General features: G+C 46.2%; 2 protein-coding genes across 4 annotated transcripts; both read left to right on the top strand.

Moving 5' to 3' along the window:
* Positions 1-3,397: 3,397 nt before the first annotated feature.
* On the top strand, positions 3,398-9,864 carry LOC116982871 (borealin-2-like). 2 transcript variants are annotated; one of them, XM_033036408.1, is made up of 4 exons: positions 3,398-3,772; positions 4,862-4,990; positions 7,157-7,191; positions 9,728-9,864. In XM_033036408.1, the coding sequence occupies exons 1-4, from the start codon at positions 3,652-3,654 to the stop codon at positions 9,830-9,832; spliced, it is 390 nt and encodes a 129-aa protein (XP_032892299.1). In that variant the 5' UTR covers positions 3,398-3,651; the 3' UTR covers positions 9,833-9,864. The 2 variants fall into 2 exon arrangements, with proteins under 2 accessions (XP_032892299.1, XP_032892298.1); XM_033036407.1 differs by having other exon boundaries at positions 7,151-7,191.
* Positions 9,865-9,872: 8 nt separating this feature from the next.
* On the top strand, positions 9,873-21,120 carry LOC116982872 (borealin-2-like). Of its 2 annotated transcripts, none has more exons than XM_033036410.1 (5): positions 9,873-9,951; positions 11,482-11,540; positions 12,912-12,999; positions 14,773-14,859; positions 20,927-21,120. In XM_033036410.1, the coding sequence occupies exons 1-5, from the start codon at positions 9,922-9,924 to the stop codon at positions 20,987-20,989; spliced, it is 327 nt and encodes a 108-aa protein (XP_032892301.1). In that variant the 5' UTR covers positions 9,873-9,921; the 3' UTR covers positions 20,990-21,120. The 2 variants fall into 2 exon arrangements, with proteins under 2 accessions (XP_032892301.1, XP_032892300.1); XM_033036409.1 differs by lacking the exon at positions 20,927-21,120 and adding an exon at positions 16,674-16,912.
* Positions 21,121-22,501: the final 1,381 nt, after the last annotated feature.

The raw sequence follows: 22,501 nt of genomic DNA, 5'->3' as shown, positions 1-22,501 counted from the left end.
GTTTGTGGCTGCAGGAATGAAATTGCATCACAAAAATGCTTTCAAGAGAGAGCTAGATAGGGCTCTTAAAGATAGCGGAGTCAGGGCAAGAACAGGGCACTAATTGGGGATGATCAGCCATGATCACATTGAATGGCGGTGCTGGCTCGAAGGGCCAAATGGCCTACTCCTGCACCTATTGTCTATATCCCCTTCCAGTGTTACTCTTACACCACATGGTTTTATTTGGCTTTCATTGAAGATAATGCAGCTAATTCATCCGGCTACAAGCCATTGTACTTACAGACATAATTAAATTTCAGAGAAAAGGCTTGCATCTCAAACTGACATAGCTCATCTTTCAAGGTGCACTTGTAAATCGCTCGTTCTAAGCTTTCCCCCCCACCCCCCCCCCCCCAGTCAACAATCACAGAATCAAGCACTTGAACAACTAATCTTTATTTTGACAAAACACAATTACAGTTCAACTACTGTACCTATCCCACTGCGGGTTCGATCCTGGTATCTGCCTGATCAAGCCCTCTAGACCTCGCTCAAACAGAGGCACTCCAGAAGGTCACGCAGTCCCAAGCTCTCTCCCAGAAGATCAACGCTGAACCTAGTGGCAGCGGCCCCGGGACCTCGATACATGGGGGTGGTCCCTGAACAATCCAGGTACAGATATCGGTTAACCCCATACACAAGACATTTCCCTAACCCAATAATACAGCATCTTAATACATTGTAGTCAAACTGGACTTCTCAAGGAAGCCAACTTAGAAACATTTACCCTGATCTACAAGAAACCCAGACAAGGCTCAATACCTCATCCAATCAACACTCGGCAAAGTAGAACTCTGCAACATTATTTACAAGGTGTATGTCTGATTTGCAGCCATCCAATCCATTCTATGCATTTTGCACCCAATTGACAGGGTCTGCAGATGTTCTTATTCTTTTTTTGCAACTTGTATCTAGGCTCTAGACAAACAGCCACCACTCCACACCTTGTCCCAGCTCTGCAGAGAGCAATTCCAAATTGACCAAATCTCCCAGAAGCCCTGAAGCTTTTACTCCATTTTAAAGTCCTAGCCTCTCCAATTTGGCCAGGATTAACACACTCAGCGTTCAAAATGTTTCCAAAAGAACCAAACCTGACGGACACACACACATCTTTTCTAATTCTGCAAATCCTACTCATTTTCGAACAAAAGGGTTATTTTTCCCAGAGGAATTGATACTTCAAGAAATTTTTTTTCATGATTATATTCTGCAAGGGGGCTAATATTGAGCACCATTGTATTGGGTAGACAAAAGTGCTGGAGCACTTTCTCCAGCACTTTTGTCTACCTTCGATTTTCCAGCATCTGCAGTTCCTTCTTAAACACCATTGTAGTGGGATCTGAATTTAGGGTTGATGGCATTTTACACCATGTGCACACACACACACACGCAGAATAAATGGAACTTCACTTTGCATGTCTAACGAGAGTTTAAAATATATTTCCTTACTGAAAGTTTATATTTGGATTTCGAGAGTTAAGACTATTTTATTGTCATATATCCCAGATAGAACAATGAAATTCTTACTTACAGCAGAATATATAAACATAGTACTCTGTAAACAATATAATAAATGAGAAAAAAGTTCAGTGTGTGTATATACATGCATACACTGAACTTTATATGTATATACATATATACACAGACATATGTATATATACACACACACACATATGCATATATGTACATGTATCTATATGTATATATACACACACGTATATACATAAAAATATATACATTAAAAAAATTATATTTATATAAATATATACACATACATACTGAACTGTGTGTATGCGTATACACATATATACACACACTGTATATACACAGACACACTGAACAAAATATATATATTTTTTCCTCAAGAAGAGTTGCAGAGAATTGACCAATTCAGTGATGGCGAGCTTCCGCAAATCAAACTGTCACTTGTTTCAATTTCATATATAAAATTGAACCAAGTGACATAAATTGGTTTACAGAAGTAAATATATACACATATATACACACACACACACGTATATATATACACGCACACATATGTATACATTCATACACTCACATATGTACACACACACACAAGTATATATCAATATACACATACACACACACATTTTAGACCCAGCTCAAAGTTCATTTGTCGAAATTGAAACAAGTAATAAATTGGTTTGCAGAAGGTCCCTAATGTTGAATTGGTCAATTCTCTGCAACTATTCTCCAGAGGATATTAACCAGCCAAGCCGTGTTAAATACACATGGGAATAAAGGTCTGACTCAAGTTGAGAGATACAGACCTGCAAATGGCAATATCTTCCATCCTTCTTCCGTCTTGTCTATTTCCAAGTATCCATCATCTCAATATTCATATATCATACACGATGTTCCATTTTGGGTGAAGTTCCAGTAAATCTTGGCACCTTCTGCATTCAACTTGTACATTATTTCAAACAGGCCAGATTGGTTCACGTATCCCAAGTGTATCTTATCTGAGATTCCATGATCTTTTCAATTCGATCCCCCTGGAAATGTGCCCAGTGTTCACAAAAGGACACAGAGTGCTGGAGTAACTCAGCGGGTCAGGCAGTATCTGTGGAGAACATGGATAGGTGACTTTAAGAGATATATATGAAAACAGCAGAAATGTCACTTCTGCATTGTGTTAATTTGGCGCCTCACGTCGCAGGAAGGTCAACCCGGTGGATCTTGGACGAGGCCAAGTATTCAGACCACATTATTGACTCCTCGGTTATCAACAGCTGGAGTTTAACGAGTTGGACAACATTGGAGAGGTTTCCATGAAGGATGTCATCTGGTCCATTCACCCGAGAGGAAATTAATTTAACAGAACAATTACCACTGGCGTATTTAGCAACACAGCCCATTATTAGTTTGAGATGTCGACACAAGGAACTGCAGGTGCTGCTTTACAAAAAAAGACACAAAGTGCTGGAGTAAGTCAGCGTGTCAGGCAGCATTGGTGGAGATTCACACGCAATGCTGGAGTAACTCAGCGGGACGGGCAGTATCTGTGGAGAGAAGGAATGGGTGGCGTTTCGGGTCGAGACCCTTCTTCAGACAGTGGGGAACGTCTTGTTTCTCTGTTTAACATCAACCATGTCAAACTGATGCCCAGCCGCGACCGTCTTGGAGAATTTCTAACCTTCACGAATGCACAAACAAAAATGTAATCAGTATTAGTAATCATGAATGATTCACAAGCCGGGACTAGCAGCTGCGGTGGGGAACTGCTGGGCATGAGCTGGAGAAACACTGATATCTTCTCAATATTTACCGGGCGCACGTTGCAATCAACAGCCCAATGAATAGACCAAAGAAGCCACTGTCGTTACAACGAGGCTCATAGGCATGCAACATTAAAACAATCCCAAACAGTCTCGACTCGAAACATCACCCATTCCTTCTCTCCAGAGATGCTGCCGGTCCCGCTGAGTTTATTGTGTCTACCTTCGTTTTAAACCATCCTGCACCAAACTCTCACCGGCTGGAATAAATTAGATTAGACCTCAATTGGATCATTATTCTCAGCAGACCAACATTGAATAAAGGGCGGCAGGGTTTCCCCACCCATGTCTGCGTGTTGATGGTGTGGGAATGGCTGCAGGAAGTGGAGCTCGCTGTTGGGACACTGAAGGAACAATAACACAGACCACCCTCCCGCAAGAGATCAAAGATGAGAAAATACAGCTATTCATGAAGTATTTTGATGCTAAAGGTACGTTAGATTCATTCTGCTGATTGGATGTTCCACAGCCCCATTTCTTCATCCAAGTTTCTGGCTGCACTTGTTTGCTTTTGCTTTGCCCGCATTCTTTATACCATAGACTGTAAAATATAGGAGCAGAATGAGGCCATTCGGCCCATCGTGTCTATTCCGCCATTCGATCATGGCTGGCCCATTTTCCCCTCTCAACTCCATTCTCCTTAGTCTCCCAGTAACCTTTAACTCCCTTAAAAATCAAGAAATTTATCAATCTTTACTTTGAAAACACCCAAATGGCTTGTCCTCCACTGCCCTCTGTGGCAATGAATTCAATAGACAATAGGTGCAGGAGTAGGCCATTCGGCCCTTTGAGCCAGCACCGCCATTCAATGTGATCATGGCTGATCATCCCCAATCAGTTCCCCGTTCCTGCCTTCTCCCCATATCCCCTGACTCCGCTATCTTTAAGAACCCTATTTAGCACTCTCTTGAAAGCATCCAGAGAACTGGCCTCCACCGCCCTCTGAGGCAGAGAATTCCACAGACTCACCACTCACTGTGAGAAAAAGTGTTTCCTCGTCTCCGTTCTAAACGACTTGGTCCTTATTTTTAAATTCCACCGATTCACCACCATTCTTCATTAGTACAGGTGCCAGAGGTTATGGGGAGAAGGCAGGAGAATGGAGTTAGGAGGGAGAGATAGATCAGTCATGATTGAATGGCAGAGTAGACTTGATGGGCCGAATGGCCTAATTCTGCTTATGAACTTATGACCACCCTCTGGCTGAAGAAATTTCTCCTCGTCTCCTTTCTTTTTATTCTGAGGCTGTGCCCTCTGGTTCTAGATTCTTCCATTACTGGAAACCCTAGACTGATGATAAATATTTATTGTGTAAAATACTTGTGGTAAATATGAGGATGTGAGCGGGGTTGTGTCTCTCTCTTCTGTCCATTCCATTTTTTGAATATTCCTGACTTTTTTTAATTTCAATTTTATTTGAATACAATCAATACTGCGTTCGGCTTAATTGCACTTCATGAGTTTGAACGTTTCATTATTTCCGCTGCTTTGGTTCAATGAATTATATCCCTCTGTTGCAGCAAATGAGAAAATGAGGGAGATGGAGCAAGCATGTGGGAAACTAATAGACATGGTTGACAATGTGTTGGCTGTCTACTTGCTGAAGATGCCAGCTGCAATCAAAAGGATGAAGTTGCGAGATTTCCTTGGTAAAACCTTTTTAAAGCTAATAATTAAACTGTTGAGACTAGTTAAATAGTTAACCAGACTGATTCCTGGGATGTCAGGACTTTCATATGAAGAAAGACTGGATAGACTCGGCTTGTACTCGCTAGAATTTAGAAGATTGAAGGGGGATCTTATAGAAACGTACAAAATTCTCAAGGCGTTGGACAGGCTAGATGTAGGAAGATTGTTCCCGATGTTGGGGAAGTCCAGAACAAAGGGTCACAGTTTAAGGATAAGGGGGAAATCCTTTAGGACCGAGATGAGAAAAACATTTTTCACACAGAGAGTGGTGAATCTCTGGAACTCTCTGCCACAGAAGGTAGTTGAGGCCAGTTCATTGGCTATATTTAAGAGTGAGTTAGATGTGGCTAAAGGGATCAGGGGGTATGGAGAGAAGGCAGGTACAGGATACTGAGTTGGATGATCAGCCATGATCATATTGAATGGCGGTGCAGGCTCGAAGGGCCGAATGGCCTTATCCTGCACCTATTGTCTATGTTTCTATGTTTCTAAATAAAATGCACACAGTGTAGAAAGTGAATCTTCATCAAAGATTCATGTTGATGAGTATAATCACAGAATGTACTCACTTCTCATGTCTAGTCTTGCTAAACATGTCCTATTCATTCATTTCTTTTCTACTTTCCTTTTGCTGTTACTGTCACAATTCCTTTGGTATCAAATACACACTCCTGAAGCTTTGTGACAAAGATGTTTGTCTTTTAATTCCACATTTTCTCTTGGCATGGGCAACGTCTTCCATCCCCCCCCTCCACCTCCTCCGGGACGACAGATGGCACAATGGGCTAAGTGTTCGGCTGGCAACCTGAAGGTGGCCGGTTCGAATCCCGCTTGGAGTGCATACTGTTGTTGTGTCCTTGGGCAAGACACTTCACCCACCTTTGCCTGTGTGTGAATGTGTGTGAATGTGTGTGAGTGATTGGTGGCGGTCGGAGGGGCCGTAGGCGCAGATTGGCAGCCACGCTTCCGTCAGTCTGCCTCAGGGCAGCTGTGGCTACAGAAGTAGCTTACCACCACCGAGTGTGACTGAGGAGTGAATGAATAATGCGATGTAAAGCGCCTTGAGTATTAGAAAGGCGCTATATAAATCCCATCCATCATCATCATCTTGTCTCTTTCCAAGTAGCGAACATCTCACTCGGTCACAATAAGCACAATGTTCCATTTTGGGTGACGTTCTAGTAAATCTTAGGAAGACAAAAATGCTGGAGAAACTCAGCGGGTGAGACCCTCCTTCAGACTGATGAAGGGATAGGTGACGTTTTGGGTCGACCTGAAACGTTACCTATTCCTTCGTGCCATAGATGCTGGAGAAACTCAGCGGGTGAGGCAGCATCTATGGAGCGAAGGAATAGGTGACGTTTCGGGTCTCGACCCTTCTTCAGACTGATGAAGGAATAGGTGACGAAAACTCAACTATTCCTTCGCTCCATAGATGTTGCCTCATCCGCTGAGTTTCTCCAGCATTTCTATCTACCTTCAATTTTTCCAGCATCTGCAGTTCCTTCTTAAAGATGTTTCGGGTTGAGACACTTCTTCGAGTAAACCTTGGCACCTTTTCCATTCTCATGTTTCTAAGAGGCCAGAGTGGTTCCAGCATTGTTCACGACGTTGGGGGTGTCCAGAACCAGGACTCGCAGTTTAAGAATAAGGGGTAGGCCATTTAGGACTGAGATGAGGAAAAACTTTTTCACCCAGAGAGTTGTGAATCTGTGGAATTCTCTGCCACAGAAGGCAATGGAGGCCAATTCACTGGATGTTTTCAAGAGCGAGTTAGATTTAGCTCTTGGGGCTAACAGAATCGAAGGATATGGGGAGAAAGTAGGAATGGGCTACTGATTTTTGATGATCAGACATGATCACATTGAATGGTGGTGCTGGCTCGGAGGGCCGAATGGCCAACTCCTGCACCTATTGTCTATTGTCTACTTGAATATGATCCCTGTATAAATTATTTCACATGGATCAGCTTCATGACAAGTGGGGAAATATATAGGGGATGGTTTGGAAAGATGTTTATGTAATTGAAAGCCAGCTCTGTCCATTTGCAGTGAAGTAGCTCGGGTAAAGATACTTCCATGTCTTTGATTTTAATGTTTCACGTTTCTGTCCTTGTTTAGCTACAGGAGGGACAGATCACGTTTCCACTGCAGCTGTGATGGTGAGTTGTTGACTCGACGCACTTTCAAGCAGCAATCTGCTCGAGTAATTAACTACAACTAATTAGCTGGTGCAGTGGTGGAGTTGCTGCCTTGCATCGCCAGAGTCCCGGGTTCGATCCTGACCTCGGGTGCTGCCTGTAGAGAGTCTGTGTTCTCCCCGTGACCACGTGGGTTTTCTCTGGGCGCTCCGGTTCTCTCTCTTTACCCCCACCCCCCACACGCCAAAGACGTACAGGTTTGTAGGTTAATTGGCTTCAGTTAAATTGTCCCTAGTGTGTGTAGGATAGTGTTAGTGTACGGGGTGATCGCTGGTTTGGTGTGGACTCGGTGGGCCGAAGGGCCTGTTTCTGCGCTGTATCTCTAAAGGGCAGGAAAAATGTTCCCAATGTTGGACGAGTCCAGAACCAGGGGCGGCAGCAGCAGCGGAGACCCGACTCGGCCCCGAAGTGGTAGCGGCGGCAGCAGCAGCGGAGACCCGACTCGGCCCCGGAACCGTGGCGGCGGCAGTGGAGACCCGGCTCTCGGAGCTGTGGCGGAGGCAGCGACCACCCGCAGAGTTTGAACCATCGCCTCGGCGCAGAGGGAGAACAAAGGGAAGAGACAAAGACTTTAAGATTTTGCCTTTCACCACAGTGAGGAGGTGTTTGGTGAACTCACTGTGGTGGATGTTAAACCTGTGTTGATTGTGTGTTTTTGTCATTTTTTAAAATTATATGTATGACTGCAGGGAAACACATTTCGTTCAGACCGAAAGGTCTGAATGACAATAAACGAATCTAATCTAATCACAGTCTTAGAATAAAGGGGAGGTCATTTAAGACTGAGGTGAGAAAAAACTTTTTCACCGAGAGAGTTGTGAATTTGTGGAATTCCCTGCCACAGAGGGCAATGGAGGCCAAGTCACTGGATGGATTTAAGAGAGAGTTTGATAGATCTCTAGGGGCTAGTGGAGTCAAGGGATATGGGGAGAAGGCAGGCACGGGTTATTGATAGGGGATGATCAGCCATGATCACATTGAATGGCGCTGCTGGCTCGAAGGGCCGAATGGCCTCCTCCTATTTTCTATGTAATTGTATATTTTCTCTCTGAATCATTATTTTAGTTTGTTCTGGGAATTTCTCAGTTTGCTACCTTTTTAAAAAATGCCAAGTACCACAGTGTAATGTTGATGCCCTGACCAAGGGTGGAGTGCTCTATAGTACAACGTCTCCAATGGGAATGTGTTACGTTTGTTAGACCAGCTGTTCAATTCATTGACTAACCTTTGGACATTAGGGGCCTAGAAACAGGGTTGGGAAAGACTGCCCGATTGAGTTTAAAAAAAAAAAAAGAAGCCATCAAGCAGTTTCATTTACTGTAGAGATACAGCATGGAAACTGGCCCTTCGGCCCACCGAGTCTGTGCCGACCCGCGATCCCCGCACACTAAAGGGCCTGCCCCACTTATGCGACTTTTTCGGCGACTCGTAGGTCGTTTCAGGTGGTCGAAAATGTTCAACATGTGGAAAATCCAGCGGCGACCAGAACAAGGTGCGACTCTTTGGGCGACTACTCACGACCATGCAGGCTTGACCCCGCGACATGTCACCAGGGTGTCGTCTGTATGGTCGTGAGTCGTCTCCTAGTCACCCAAAGAGTCGTAGCGTCTTTCTGGTCGCTGCTGGATTTTCAATGTTGAAAATATTTGGCGACCTATGACGGGTGCGGGCAGTCGGCAAAAAAAGTCGCGTAAGTGGGACAGGCCCTTAACGCTATCCTATACACACGCACACGCACACGCACACGCGCACGCACGCACACACGGGACAATTTACAATTTTACTAGAAACCGACAAGCCTGAGCGTCTTTGGAGTGTGGGAGGAAACCGGAGCACCCGGAGAAAGCCCACGCAGATCATGGGACGAATAGACAATAGGTGCAGATGTAGGCCATTAGCCAGCGAATCGTCCGATCAGCGGAGAAGATTGTTGGCTGCAACCTTCCCTCCATTGATGAACTGTACACTGCAAGGGCCAGGAAGCGAGCGGGCAAGATCATCTCTGACCCCTCTCACCCTGGCCACAAACTCTTTGAATCACTTCCCTCTGGAAGGCGACTCCGGACTGTCAAAGCTGCCACAGCCAGACATAAAAAACAGCTTTTATCCACGAGTAGTTGCTCTACTCAACAGCCAAAAATCTGTAGCCTCCCTTTGATCTGGTATTTTGTTGGTTCACATGCTTGATCAATGGTGTTTTATCATTAATGTTTTATTATTATTAATGTTTAGTGTTTTCTGAGTCATTCGTAACTGTCACTGTCATGTTGTTACTTGTGGTCGGAGCACCAAGGCAAATTCCTTGTATGTGAATACTTGGCCAATAAACGTACTTACTTTTTGGCCTTGACTACAGACAGCCCCTGTTGTCGGGACCGAACCCGGGTCTCTGGTGCTGTAAGGCAACGACTCTACCGCTGAACATATAGTATTTTATTGAAAGATAAATGTAACAGCAAATCTTTGGCCAACTAATAGAACATCTTTGTGTTCAAAGGCTGATTTACCAGATGAAGGGATGATGGCTGAACTTGCCAGCAAGGCAACGAGAAAAGGCAAGTATATCGAGTGGAAAAAGCATGCGGTTAATCTTCAACTTTAGATGGTTTGATGAAAGACTAATGATGTGCTTTTTCAGGCAAAGCTCCGCTGAGTTCAAACTCGACAGAAGTGAAAGGCAGAGGAAAGATAATGGCCACAAAATCTTGCACGGTTGCAAAAGTAAGTTCCCAAACACAAAGTCTTGGGACACAACTATTTGATCTAATCTCTCGGTGAATAAAACACTCATTTTCACTTTGTTGGTAGACAAAAATGCTGGAGAAACTCAGCGGGTGAGGCAGCATCTATGGAGCGAAGGAATAGGTGACGTTTCGGGTCGAGACCCTTCTTCAGACTGATGAAGGAATAGGTGACGTTTCGGGTTGAGACCCGGAAGGGTCTCGACCCGAAACGTCACCTATTCCTTCGCTCCATAGATGCTGCCTCACCCGCTGAGTTTCTCCAGCATTTTTGTCTACCTTTGATTTTTCCCGCATCTGCAGTTCTTTCTTAAACATTTCACTTTGTTGAATGAGTGGTGCTGCATGTGGGAGTTTATTAGTTTCTCTTATTGGATAGTGACCAGGACCTCTTCTGATGGGTTGGTTTTCTGGCCAAGCTGCTCAATGGGTCGAGACAATAGACAATAGGTGCAGGAGTAGGCCATTTGGCTCTTCGAGCCAGCACCGCCATTCATTGTGATCATGGCTGATCATCCCCAATCAGTACCCCATTCCTGCCTTCTCCCCATATCCCCTGACTCCTCTATATTTAAGAGCCCTATCTAGCTCTATCTTGAAAGCATTTAGAGAACCGGCCTCCACCGCCCTCTGAGGCAGAGAATTCCACAGACTCACAAGCCTCTGTGTGAAAAAGTTTTACCTCATCTCCTGTACTAATCAAGGGTATTAAACAGTACGCCTGTACTAATCCAGTATCTGTCCTGAGCCACCATCTACCTCTTTGGAAACCCTTTTAATCAGACATTACTGGACTTTATCTTGCACTTCCTGTTATTCCCTTTATGTTGTATCTGTACACAGTGGACGGCTCGATTGTAATCACATATAGTCTTTCCGCTGGCTGGTTAGCACGCAACACAAGCCTCGGTACACGTGACAATAAACAAAACTAACTAACCCCTGCTCCGTGCCCAGTGCCCGCAGGACCACAGACTGCAGTGACCTGTCAGTGTATGCAAAAATTGGAGCAAATTTGATTGTGACCGAAGACCCATTGTTGCTTTCCTCCTCCCCCCCCCCCCCCCCCCCCCCCCCCCCCCCCCCCCCCCCCCACGACGAAACCTCTGCCCCTCTGTGAACAGCCCACTGAATGGTCCTTCCATTCGTAACGTTTAAGAAACATTTAGACAGTTACATCGTTGGGACGGGTTTAACAGGTAGATGGCGCATGTGGGTTAGTATGGGCAAGTTGGGCCGAAGGGCCTGACTCTGAATCTATTCACCTCTACCCCATTTTGGACATTGGACTTTGTCTGTGGAACTGATGCGCTACAATGCTGAGAACTATATTCTGCACTCTGTATCTTCCCCTTTGTTCAAACTATCATATTCTAGTTTGACTTGTTTGTAATTGTGTATAGTAATATCTGATCTCTTTGTATAGCATGCAGAACAAAGCTGTTCTCTCTACCTTGGTACACATGACAATAATAAACCTAAACACTATGTTTAAATGTTTTTGTTCCAGGCACCTCCGACCAAACCAAGATCATTTACCAGCCGTGATAAGGAAACGTTGATTAGAAGGTGAAGGTGTCCAACTTTGACGGGCTGATCACCCGCCTTCCGTATCATATGGAACACGGCAATGCAAATGATTTATTTTCAATATCTTTCCCTAGCGGTGGTCCAAAACCGGGCAGTGAAAAGCTCGCCGTTCATCACGGAACCCCGCTGACAAGACTATTGTGGAAGTTGTCTTTAAGAAACCATTCCCAATCCGACCTTTCTGTCCTGGGCCTCCTCCATGGCCAGAGTGAGGCCCAGCGCAAATTGGAGAAACAGCACCTCGTATTTCGCTTCGGTAGTTTCCACCCTAGCGGTATGAAGAATGACTTCTCCAATTACAGATAGTCCTAGCTTTCTCCCTCCTTCCCCTTCCCTTCCCAGCTCTCCCACAGCCCTGCTGTCTCCCCCACTTCCTTTCTTCCCCCCCCCCCCCCCTCGCATCAGTCTGAAGAAGGGTCTCGACCCAAAACGTCACCTATTCCTTCTCTCCAGGGATGCTGCCTCACCCGCTGAGTTTCTGCAACATTTTTGTCTACCTCCAACAACAAAGGGTCATATTTGTTCCCTGAATAAGATCATAAGCGATAAGAGCAGAATTAGGTCAAGTCTACCCCACCATTCAATCATGGCTGATCTATCTCTCCCTCCTAACCCCATTCTCCTGCCCTGCCTTCTCTCTGTAACCCCTGACACCCGTACAAATCACGAATCTATCTATCTCTGCCTTAAAAATATCCACTGCCTTGGCCTCCACAGCCTTCTGTGGCAAAGAATTCCACATGTCCCCCAGAGACGCTGCTTGACCTGCTGAGTAACACAAGAAGTTTTTTTATTAACTAGCATCTGCAGTTCCTAGTTTCTGCTAAATTGATCTGCTGCTGCTGATGTGAGTTTGGTTATTAGAGATCTGGTCAAACATGAACTTTGTGCTTAAACGCAGACACTTGTAGATCCCCCCCCCCCCCCACTTCCTCTTGGATTTAAGTTGCGATGCATATGGATCACAACTTCATCAAACTTGCCACTAATTTTATTGTGCAATTTTGTCTAAACGTGGATAATGTTCTTAACCCGTTTAAAAAATTAAAAGTGAAATGTGCGGGAAAGAACAGCATGAAGATGCTGGTTTAAACCGAAGATAGAAACAAAAAGCTGGAGTAACTCAGCGGGACAGGCAGCATCTGTGGAGAGAAGGAATGGGTGACGTTTCGGGTAGGAAGAAGGGTCTCGACCCAAAACGTCACCCATTCTTTCTCTCCAGAGATGCTGCCTGTCCCGCTGAGTTACTCCAGCTTTTTGTGTTTGAATATTGTTGCTGTCACCGGGCAGAATCCTCGTGTAAACGCCAAGTGGATGTTGCTCGCACTGACTTTGTTTTCTTAAACTCAGAATTGGTCCAAAGACGAGCCAGTGTTTGCATCGTCCGAGAGTGAACCGATCGCTGCCAATGATCAAAATACCATTGGCTGATGGCCAGGCAAGTGTCTTCCAACTACACTACACGTTGGGCTATTTTTTTTAAAACTTCAAGAATAAATCTTTGGCCTTGAGCATTCAAACCGCTTAAATTAGTTCAGTTTGGAGAAGCAGCGTGGAAACGAGCCCTTCAGTCCACTGACTCCGCGCCGACCAGCGATCACCCCGTACACTAGCACTATCCTACACACGAGGGACAATTCACAATTCTCACCAAAGCCAAGTTAAACCACAATCTTGCGCATCTTTTGGATGTGGATGAAAACGCACGCGGTCACGGGGAGAAGGTGCAAACTCCGTACAGACAGCGCCCGTAGTCGGGATCGAACCTGGCTCTCTGGTAACATAGAAAATAGGTGCAGGAGGAGGCCATTCGAGCCAGCACTGCCATTCATTGTGATCATGGCTTATCGTCCCCTATCAATAACCCGTGCCTGCCTTCTCCCCTTATCCCTTGACTCCACTAGCCCCTAGAGCTCTATCTAACTCTCTCTTAAATCCATCCAGTGACTTGGCCTCCACTGCCCTCTGGCAGGGAATTCCACAAATTCACAACTCTCTGGGTGAAAACGTTTTTTCTCACCTCAGTCTTAAATGGCCTCCCCTTTATTCTAAGACTGTGACCCCTGGTTCTGGACTCGCCCAACATTGGGAACATTTCCTGCATCTAGCTTGTCCAGTCCTTTTATAATGTTATATGTCTCTATAAGATTCCCCCCCTCCCCTCATCCTTCTAAACTCCAGGGTACCTAGGGACAGTGAAATGCTTAGTTTTGCGTGCCACCTCGCCCGTACACGAGTGTCAACGTGTTGGCATCAACAATGCTCCAAAAGTACCCAACAGCCTGTCTGTTGCCCGCTGCTGTACCTGGCAGCACCCTTCCGGGTCTCGACCCGAAACGTCACCTATTCCTTCATCGGTCTGAAGAAGGGTCTCGACCCGAAACGTCACCTATTCCTTTGCTCCATAGATGCTGCCTCACCCGCTGAGTTTCTCCAGCATTTTTGTCTTCCTAAGATTTACTGGAAATTCACCCAAAATGGAACATTGTGTTTATTATGACCGAGTGAGATGTTCGCTACTTGGAAAGAGACAAGATGGAGGGGGGGGGGGGGGGGGGGGGGGGAATGGAAGACGTTGCCCTTGCCGAGAGAAAATGTGGAATTAAAAGACAAACATCTTTGTCACAAAGCTTCAGGAGTGTGTATTTGATACCAAAGGAACTGTTACGGTAACAGCAAAAGGAAAGTAGAAAAAATGAATGGATTGGATTGGACATGTTTAGCAAGACTAGACATGAGAAGTGAGTACATTCTGTGATTCTGGAGAAACTCAGTGGGTGAGGCAGCATCTATGGAGAGAAGGAATAGGTGACGTTTCTTCAGACTGATGAAGGAATAGGAAACGTCACCTATTCCTTCGGGTCGAGACCCTTCTTCAGACAAGAACGTGAATTATAGTTTGATGAATGATTGATACTGTATTATCACCTGTGGCGTTACAGTGAAATGCCTCGTTTTGCATCCAATACACACAAAGTATGCAAATATGCGCTACAATTTGATTATTATATAAAAATTAAAAAAATTGCGGCATCAGCAATATCTTGCCTCTATGCGTGCATGTTTTGGGGACAATTGTTTTTGTACTTTGAGAATCAACCGAGTGGTTTTATTAGTCTACTATTTTTGTATGTTTGGAGCAGTTGAAGTTATTAATGACTCTGCAAATGGGTTCACTGCCCCTCGTGACGTTTTGAGCTTTGCTTTGCAGGCAATCAGTGCAGCTGGTGAAGAAGTAAATAACATCGATGTGCAGTCACTTGATCCACAAACTCTTCAGGGTATTCAATTACTTGTGGTAAGCATCTTGTTCTGCATCTTGAGTTGTGATGTTGTGAAAACTGATGCCCAGCTACAGCTCCAGATGGTTTTTTAATCCCTTTTAAAACCAACTGCTTGTTTGGTGTTTTCTAACGGGAGACGTTTTTAACCACCATTTGTAGGGTCTGTCTTGCGCTTGGAGTCCGAGCTCTTTAGCCCACCGAGTCCATGCTGACCATCGACCACCCGCTTACGCTGTTCCAATTAACTCAGCGGGACAGGCAGCATCTCTTCTTCAGATGGGTCTCGACCTGAAACATCACCCTTTAGTTAGATAGGGCTCTTAAAAATAGCGAAGTCAGGTGATTCACCCAAGGCAGGAACGGGGTACTGATTGGGGATGATCAGACATGATCACATTGAATGGCGGTGCTGCCTCGAAGGGCCAAATGGCCTACTCCTGCGTCTATTGTCTATTCCTTCTCTCCAGAGATGCTGCCTGTCCCGCTGAGTTACTCCAGCATTTTGTGTCTACCTTTGGTTTAAACCAGCATCTACAGTTCTTCCCTACAGCCACAAGGAGGGATTGGACAAAATTAGTTTTTTTTCTCTGCAGTGTCGGGGGTCGAGGTAGAATTGCTGCCTCACAGCGCCAGAGATTCGGGCCCGATCCTGACTGTGGGTGCTATCTGTACGGAGGTTGTACCTTCCTCCTCGTGGGTTTTCTCCGGGTTTCCCCGGTTTCCCCCGCACTCCAAAATGTGCAGGTTAATTGGCCTCTGTAAACTGTCCCTAAACTGTTGGCTAGCGCTAGTATGTGGGGTGATCGCTGGTCGGCACGGAATCGCTGGGCCGAAGGGTCTGTTTCATGTCAAAGACGACGACTCAGCTGTAAGTTTATTGGCCAAGTATTCACATACAAGGAATTTGCCTTGGTGCTCCGCCCACAAGTAACAACATGACATAGTGACAGTTACGAATGACTCAGAAAACACTAAACATTAATAATAATAAAACATTCATGATAAAACACCATTGATCAAGCATGTGAACCAACAAAATACCAGATCAAAGGGAGGCTACAGATTTTTGGCTGTAACATCTGTAGAGCAACTACTCGTGGATAAAAGCTGTTTTTATGTCTGGCTGTGGCAGCTTTGACAGTCCGGAGTCGCCTTCCAGAGGGAAGTGATTCAAAGAGTTTGTGGCCAGGGTGAGAGGGGTCAGAGATGATCTTGCCCGCTCGCTTCCTGGCCCTTGCAGTGCACAGTTCATCAATGGAGGGAAGGTTGCAGACAATAACCTTCTCTGCTGATCGGACGATTCGATGCAGCCTCCAGGTGTCGTGCTTGGTGGCTGAGCCAAACCAGACCATGATGGAGAAGGTGAGAACAGACTCTACGATGGCCGTGTAGAAATGGACCATTAAAGTGCAAGGTACAAAATTTGAAGTGGATGTGAGGGGTGTTTATTGTATTCAGATTGGTGGGTGCCTGGAACGCTGTCAGTGGTGGTGGAGGCAGATACGATAGTGGTGCTTGAAGCTTTTGGATAGGTACGTGGATATAGAGATATGGATGAGGTGCAGGCAGAGATTAGTTTACCTTGGCATCACGTTCAGCATGGACATTGTGGGCTGCAGGGAACTTTGTTGTGCTGTCTTGTGTTCTATTGCTCTTATTGAAATCTCGGCAGCAGGGAGGCTGTTGTTATGTTTTAACCCTGCTGGTATTTGGTCCCAGTTACGTGTTTGCACTAGATTCTGACTTAGTCACTGAACCAGAGACACATTGTTTTGGGAAAGGTAAAACTTAATGTTGAACTTTTTACACATTTATTTTCTCCCCACAGACTCGTCTAACAGCTTTGTGTGAGAAGGCTCAGAACTCTGCCAAGCATGCCAACAGTATATAAATATTTGTAGCCATTTTACATTTCTTCCGCTCCATTAATCTTGGATTTGGAGCTAAAGTGCAATTCTGTTGTTGTTGTTGTTGTTTGCTTAAGTGTGTTGGGAAACTTTTATTTCATATTTTTAATTTTTAAAACAGTGCATCTATTTAGTGGGAAAATGGAGCAACTGTGCCAAATAAAAACTTTTTTAACAGAGTTTTTATTGTCTTTCCTTGTTTTGGACCATACATGCAATGAGCAAACTGAACATTGGCATTGAACGGCTGCAGGTTGCTGGAAGGAAGCAGAGGCAGGGAGGTTAAATGTGATGGGACCCAGATTGCTTGGGCAAGCACTGCAGGCAGATTAGAGGCTGTTCACATTTTTAACTCTGACCCCATGTACAAGTTGTGTGGGAAGGAACTGCAGATGCTGGTTTATACCGAAGATAGACACAAAGTGCTGGAGCAACTCAGTGGGTCAGGCAGCATCTCTAGAGCAAAAGGATGGGTGATGTCTTGGGTCAGAGCCCTTCTTCAGACCGAAAGTAGAATGGAGGCAGGGAAAGGCCAGAACAAACCAGGGGCCGGTAACAAATGACCAAGAAAGGCTGGAGCTCACAATGGCCCATTGTCTTGTTGTTCCTTGGCAGTCAAGATGGATGTCTCCATCTGTATCCCAACTCCGTGGTGCTTGGCTGAAACTCCAAGATACAGCGGTTTGTGGTTAGCCGATGCTGACATGGCAACTGAGCTGAATTTTAATGTCTGTGACTGGGACAATCTTTGGGTCTAATAAATTTTACTGAGATGCAAGCTAAGGAATGGGAACGCCATGCACGTGCAACAAGAAGAGAGTATTAAAGCAGATTTGGTTGCAGCTCAAGCATCTATAGCTCTGCAAGTTGATGGCGTTCTTGTGCACATTGTCTATCCTGCTCATAGTGGGTGCCCAATCAGGATTGTTGACATCATTCCATGCTGCAGGCTTGTCTGTTATTAGATGATAAATAAATAAATAAGTAGTTTGGGTGATTGTGCAGGCTCTAAACAAGAAACATTGAGAAATATATTTTGGCAAATAATAAAATGTCCTGCTTTTGTCCAACAGCTGACAATGATCCCATTCCTTAGCTTGCATCTCAGTAAAATTTATTTCAAAACGCATTGATAGTTTACGATTATTTAAATGGTAAATGGAGCTTCAGAAGCGTGTTCATTTTGCATGTTAAAACCCACCCGAGAACCATGGGCGATTTTGCAATTTTACTGATGGATTTCTAACTTTTAATACTTTTCATATAACAAATGAATAAAGATAAAAAGTCAATAATGCCACTTTTGATGAAATGCAGCGAGCAAACGCGATAATTCCCGATATTTTGGATCTTTAAATCTCCACGGCAAATGTCCAATAACAACTTCCGCTGTTTTTACACCTTCAGCTCCCTCTTGAATTTACCTTAGATTCTATCTTTTTTTTGGACTGTAAATTTAGGTAGCTGTTCCTCACGGTCACCCCGACTGGCTCAGTAAATTGCAGCTCAAAAACTGGCCGTTTTCGATGTTTTTAACGGGTGTGAAAGTGCGTGTTTTCCCATCCACTAACATGTACCGGAAGTGACGCTTGTCCCCCAGTTAAAATTTTCGGTCACGTGGGTGCGGATCTACGCTCCAGTGACCTTTCGTGAAATCACCCTATAGGCAACGTTTCGGGACGAAACCTATCTGGTGTATTCACACCCAGGGCCGGCCCTAGAAGGTGCGGGGCCCAATTGGGAATTCCCCCCCCCCCCGTATAAATATATAAATAAATAAATATGATTGAGTCACGTGTCGTGAGTAACATGACAATTCGGGGGAGAGTTCCTTTCACAGCGTGTGGGGAATCTAGCCAGGGGTAAAGTTGCGGGGAGGGAAGGAGCGTTGAGAAGGAGAGGGCCGGGTTCATGCCAGTGACATTCACTCACCGTTGCCGCGGCGCTCCGGGCACCACCGCATTGTGGCCGGGGAGAGAAGCAGTTCGCGTGGCTACGAGTGGCCTCCATCACCGGATAGCGGAACCGACTGCCATCTCAACGCCTTCTCACCTGCCCGCTCACCTCTGGCAGTGCTCTCCGTCTGAACAGTGAGGGGACCAGCTCAAGAGCAAAGATCATAGAGCGGAGTGGGTCAGCAGGTGATGGATAACATCACAGCGGGCGGTGGAGCTTACTCCTGTGTCAGCGCGAACAAGGGATCAGTTGAGGTTACGCGCAGCGACTCTGGAGACAAGACCCTTCTTTAGACTGAACTGAACTCTCGTCGGTGAGAGTATTTGTGATTGTCTGAAGAAGGGTCTCGACCAGAAACGCAACCCTCTCCCCAGAGCCCATGCCCGTCCCGCTGAGCTATGCCCGTCCCGCTGAGCTATGCCCGTCCCGTTGAAGGTAGACACAGGGGGATCCACCTTCAACTTCAGAACCAAACAAAAAACAGAGTGCTGGAGGAACTCAGCGGGCAAGGCAGCATCCGCGGAGGGAACACATCACTTATCAGGAGCCGCCACGGGCCAGGCTCTCCCGAGTCCGAGCTCTTTAGCCCACCGAGTCCATGCTGACCATCGATCACCCGCTTACGCTGGTCCAATTAACTCAGCGGGACAGGCAGCATCTCTTCTTCAGATGGGTCACGACCTGAAACGTCACCCATTAGTTAGATAGGGCTCTTAGAAATAGCGAAGTCAGGTGATTCACCCAAGGCAGGAACGGGATACTGATTGGGGATGATCAGCCATGATCACATTGAATGGCGGTGCTGCCTCGAAGGGCCAAATGGCCTACTCCTGCGTCTATTGTCTATTCCTTCTCTCCAGAGATGCTGCCTGTCCCGCTGAGTTACTCCAGCATTTTGTGTCTACCTTTGGTTTAAACCAGCATCTACAGTTCTTCCCTACCGCCACAAGGAGGGATTGGACAAAATTTGTTTTTTTTCTCTGCAGTGTCGGGGGTCGAGGTAGAATTGCTGCCTCACAGCGCCAGAGACTCGGGCCCGATCCTGACTGTGGGTGCTATCTGTACGGAGGTTGTACCTTCCTCCGCGTGGGTTTTCTCCGGGTGCTCCGGTTTCCACCGCACTCCAAAATGTGCAGGTTAATTGGCCTCTGTAAACTGTCCCTAAACTGTTGGCTAGCGCTAGTTCGTGGGGTGATCGCTGGTCGGCACGGAATCGCTGGGCCGAAGGGTCTGTTTCATGTCAAAGACGACGACTCAGCTGTAGGTTTATTGGCCAAGTATTCACATACAAGGAATTTGCCTTGGTGCTCCGCCCACAAGTAACAACATGACATACAGTGACAGTTACGAATGACTCAGAAAACACTAAACATTAATAATAATAAAACATTAATGATAAAACACCATTGATCAAGCATGTGAACCAACAAAATACCAGATCAAAGGGAGGCTACAGATTTTTGGCTGTTGAGTAGAGCAACTACTCGTGGATAAAAGCTGTTTTTATGTCTGGCTGTGGCAGCTTTGACAGTCCGGAGTCGCCTTCCAGAGGGAAGTGATTCAAAGAGTTTGTGGCCAGGGTGAGAGGGGTCAGAGATGATCTTGCCCGCTCGCTTCCTGGCCCTTGCAGTGTACAGTTCGTCAATGGTGGGAAGGTTGCAGCCAATAACCTTCTCTGTTGATCGGACGATTCGCTGCAGCCTCCAGGTGTCTTGCTTGGTGGCTGAGCCAAACCAGACCATGATGGAGAAGGTGAGAACAGACTCTACGATGGCCATGTAGAAATGGACCATTAAAGTGCAAGGTACAACATTTGAAGTGGATGTGAGGGGTGTTTATTGTATTCAGATTGGTGGGTGCCTGGAACGCTGTCAGTGGTGGTGGAGGCAGATACGATAGTGGTGCTTGAAGCTTTTGGATAGGTACGTGGATATAGAGAGATGGATGAGGAGCAGGCAGAGATTAGTTTACCTTGGCATCACGTTCAGCATGGACATTGTGGGCTGCAGGGAACTTTGCTGTGCTGTCTTGTGTTCTATTGCTCTTATTGAAATCTCGGCAGCAGGGAGGCTGTTGTTATGTTTTAACCCTGCTGGTATTTGGTCCCAGTTACGTGTTTGCACTAGATTCTGACTTAGTCACTGAACCAGAGACACATTGTTTTGGGAAAGGTAAAACTTAATGTTGAACTTTTTACACATTTATTTTCTCCCCACAGACTCGTCTAACAGCTTTGTGTGAGAAGGCTCAGAACTCTGCCAAGCACGCCAACAGTATATAAATATTTGTAGCCATTTTACATTTCTTCCGCTCCATTAATCTTGGATTTGGATCTAAAGTGCAATTCTGTTGTTGTTGTTGTTTGCTTAAGTGTGTTGGGAAACTTTTATTTCATATTTTTAATTTTTAAAACAGTGCATCTATTTAGTGGGAAAATGGAGGTGCGGGGCCCAATTGGGAATCTCCCCCCCCCCCCCGTATAAATATATAAATAAATAAATATGATTGAGTCACGTGTCGTGAGTAACATGACAATTCGGGGCAGAGTTCCTTTCACAGCGTGTGGGGAATCTAGCCAGGGGTAAAGTTGCGGGGAGACAAGGAGCGTTGAGAAGGAGCGGGTCGGGTTCATGCCAGTGACATTCACTCACCGTTGCCGCGACGCTCCGGGCGCCACCGCATTGTGGCCGGGGAGAGAAGCAGTTCGCGTGACTACGAGTGGCCTCCATCACCGGACAGCGGAACCGACTGCCATCTCAACGCCTTCTGCCGGCCCGCTCACCTCTGGCAGTGCTCTCCGTCTGAACAGTGAGGGGACCAGCTCAAGAGCAAAGATCATAGAGCGGAGTGGGTCAGCAGGTGATGGATAACATCACAGCGGGCGGTGGAGCTTACTCCTGTGTCAGCGCGAACATGGGATCAGTTGAGGTTACGCGCAGCGACTCTGGAGACAAGACCCTTCTTTAGACTGAACTGAACTCTCGTCGGTGAGAGTATTTGTGATTGTCTGAAGAAGGGTCTCGACCAGAAACGCAACCCTCTCCCCAGAGCCCATGCCCGTCCCGCTGAGCTATGCCCGTCCCGCTGAGCCATGCCCGTCCCGCTGAGCTATGCCCGTCCCGCTGAGCCATGCCCGTCCCGTTGAAGGTAGACACAGGGGGATCCACCTTCAACTTCAGAACCAAACAAAAAACACAGAGTGCTGGAGGAACTCAGCGGGCAAGGCAGCATCCGCGGAGGGAACACATCACTTATCAGGAGCCGCCACGGGCCAGGCTCTCCCGAGTCCGAGCTCTTTAGCCCACCGAGTCCATGCTGACCATCGATCACCCGCTTACGCTGGTCCAATTAACTCAGCGGGACAGGCAGCATCTCTTCTTCAGACGGGTCTCGACCTGAAACGTCACCCATTAGTTAGATAGGGCTCTTAGAAATAGCGAAGTCAGGTGATTCACCCAAGGCAGGAACGGGGCACTGATTGGGGATGATCAGCCATGATCACATTGAATGGCGGTGCTGGCTCGAAGGGCCAAATGGCCTACTCCTGCGTCTATTGTCTATTCCTTCTCTCCAGAGATGCTGCCTGTCCCGCTGAGTTACTCCAGCATTTTGTGTCTACCTTTGGTTTAAACCAGCATCTACAGTTCTTCCCTACAGCCACAAGGAGGGATTGGACAACATTTGTTTTTTTTCTCTGCAGTGTCGGGGGTCGAGGTAGAATTGCTGCCTCACAGCGCCAGAGACTCGGGCCCGATCCTGACTGTGGGTGCTATCTGTACGGAGGTTGTACCTT

This window comes from Amblyraja radiata, chromosome 17 (assembly GCF_010909765.2).
Source record: "Amblyraja radiata isolate CabotCenter1 chromosome 17, sAmbRad1.1.pri, whole genome shotgun sequence".
Classification (NCBI taxonomy): domain Eukaryota; kingdom Metazoa; phylum Chordata; class Chondrichthyes; order Rajiformes; family Rajidae; genus Amblyraja; species Amblyraja radiata.
The sequence above is the reverse complement of the archived record's forward strand: the minus strand, read 5'-3'. Positions and strand labels throughout refer to the sequence as shown.